The sequence below is a fragment of the Protobothrops mucrosquamatus genome, unplaced genomic scaffold (genome assembly GCF_001527695.2).
Source record: "Protobothrops mucrosquamatus isolate PMUCROS unplaced genomic scaffold, P.Mucros_1.0 scaffold1379, whole genome shotgun sequence".
NCBI lineage: Eukaryota > Metazoa > Chordata > Lepidosauria > Squamata > Viperidae > Protobothrops > Protobothrops mucrosquamatus.
The window spans coordinates 176,613-179,146 of NW_015387568.1; the positions used below are offsets into that span (position 1 = coordinate 176,613).

The 2,534-nt window shown below is 40.0% G+C and overlaps 1 protein-coding gene across 1 annotated transcript in view; it reads right to left on the reverse strand.

The window, feature by feature from the left end:
* Positions 1-1,814: 1,814 nt before the first annotated feature.
* The window catches only part of GPATCH1 (G-patch domain containing 1), a 21,018-nt gene continuing 20,298 nt past the window's right edge, over positions 1,815-2,534 (reverse strand). The window contains 1 exon segment of the mRNA XM_029285180.1: positions 1,815-1,945. Coding sequence (XP_029141013.1) covers positions 1,915-1,945 — 31 coding nt within the window. The 3' untranslated portion in view covers positions 1,815-1,914.

Sequence of the window (2,534 nt, forward strand, 5' to 3'; positions counted from 1 at the left end):
TACTACTACTACTACTACTACTACTACTACTACTTGTCAAGCGAGTCCTGGCAATTTTTCACCACCTTTTCCCCCTCGGTGCTTGAGTGAATTGTTGCTACCCTTGTTAGATGAATCATATAGTTCTTCAGCAAATTGTTATAAATACATGCCACTTGTCCAGCACCTGAATTTTGATCATGGGACCATGGGGGTGGTGTGACAGTTTTAACTGCGAGGACCGATTGCCACTTTTTTCAGCGCAATTGTAAATAATCACTAAGCGAAGGGCTGTAACAACATCCCATGTTTTGCCGTGTGCTTTGCGTGCGGGGTGAATATCACACTGGACATATGACCGTGGAAAGATTTTCTTTAGGCTCAGTGGCCTAATGAAACAGAATAGCACCATTCCCTAAAACCGGCTACGACTAGAGCAAGGGTCTTCAAACTTGGCAACTTCAAGACTTGTGGACTTCAACTCCCAGAATTCCTCAGCCAGAAGTCCACAAGTTACAGGTAGTCCTCAACTTACAACAGTTTCACTTAGGGACCGTTCCAAGTTACAACAGCATTGAAAAGTGCCTTATGATGGTTTTTCACACTTACGACCTTTGCAGTCACATGATCAAAATTCAGCCACTTGGCAACTGACTCCTACTTATGACGGTTGCAGTGTCCTGGGGTCATGGGATCCCCTTCTGTGACTTTCTGACAAGCAAAGTTCAATGGGGAAGCCAGATTCACTTAACAACCGTGTTAGTAACTTAACAACTGGAGAGATTTGCTTAACAACTGTGGCAAGAAAAGTCGTAAAATGGAGCAAAATTCGTTTAATAACTGTCTTGCTTGGGAAGAGAAATGTTGGGCTCAACTGAGGTCGTAAGTTGAAGACTACTGTGAAAAAAGCCGCAAAGGATAAATTGAGGGTGAAGCTTTGAGAGAAGAAAAAAATAATCATCAGAGGCTTCCTTGGGCAACGAGTGGAACCCCAGAACTGGGTCAGTGAACACAAATGGCAGATGGTATTTCAAAGGGCCCCCAAAGACTGGCTCTTCGCCCAGGCCTTTGGCAAGGAGGATTAATGCCCTCTTTTCTTCTTTGTTCCCAACATAGTTTGTTTTCTCGGACATCTTTGTTTTGCGTTGTTTTTGTCTTCCCATCCTGCCAGGACCAGATCTGGGAATTATGTGGGAGACTTTAGGGCAAGATGCTCCTAAACCTGGAGCTGACTTGAGTTTTCACAGAGTGTATTAAGAACACTTTGCCACATTGGCTGTTCAAAGAGAGTGTGGTTGTATCGCTGTTGGATTTTTGGGGGCATCTGTGTTTGCCCAAAACGCACAGTGTCACTCAAGCTGTTTTAGGAGTCAATGTGTTTTGTGTTGTCTTGTTTGGTACTTCTAATTTTCTTGGGCATTCAATGGGTGAATATTTCTGCCGGGACCTTCAGCTCATCAAAGCAGCTGTGCACCCCAACCAACAGCCACTCACATCTGTCAGATCAGAATGGGTCAAGTTGGCACAGCCAGCTAGCCACAGTCAAATCGCTAGGGCCAGCTTGTTGTGGGACAACTCAGCACAGCCAAGAAGAGTTTGGTCCCTCCAACACATTCTTAAAAGGGTCCTTCTCACCTCTGTGCTTAAGATCTCTCCACAAAACATTGGACAGCGCTGGGTGGGAAATCGATAAATTTAGTTTATTTAAATTTCCTCATGCTTTTATCATTAAAATGCAGCAGTCGTCCTTCGCAGGACAGAATCTTTTGCACTCCGCAGAACTTTGGTTTTCCTTTTTTTTTTAAACTTTGAAATTAAAAGAAATAAACAAATCCCAAATAAACGGTGTATATTTACACGACATTAACAAGGCTTTATATGGATGATCTGCCATCACAGAGGAGATCTGTTTTGAATCCAGAAATGCAATCCAAACTACCGCTTTATAAGTGGACAATTCTTCAGCCTGAAATTAACAGAGAAATAAAGAGAAGAAATAGATTTTAATAAATAAAATAATTTAAATTTAAAAAATCCAAACTGGATGCCAAACGACAATCTTTCTGTCAATTGTTAAAAGGCATTTAAATCCTAAAAGTAAATCTTCAGACACTGATTTTTAAACGAGCAATTTAAAAATGTCAGTTATGCTTACATATTGACAGTGTATTTATCTATTTATTAGATTTATTTGCTGCTCAACTTGCTTCTCTAAATAACGAAAACGCCTATAGCACTCTTCTTTCAACTGATTATCTTTCCAAGTTTGCTGGAAAGTTTAGACACCATCAACTGATTTGATTATTATTCAAAGAATGAAAAAAAAGTGTCTCATTAAAACCAAATGGCCAACATGTAGGTTAAGGTTAAGGTTAATTTAATTTGTATACCGCCCTTCTCCCGTAGGACTCAGGGCGGTTCACAGCATATTAAAAACACAAATACAATATACAGGATACAAAAAAAATCATACAAAAATACACAAAATAACCCCACTAAAACCTAATTAAAAGCCAAATATTGATTGCTGTGTTCCCATTAAAATTACTTTTTAA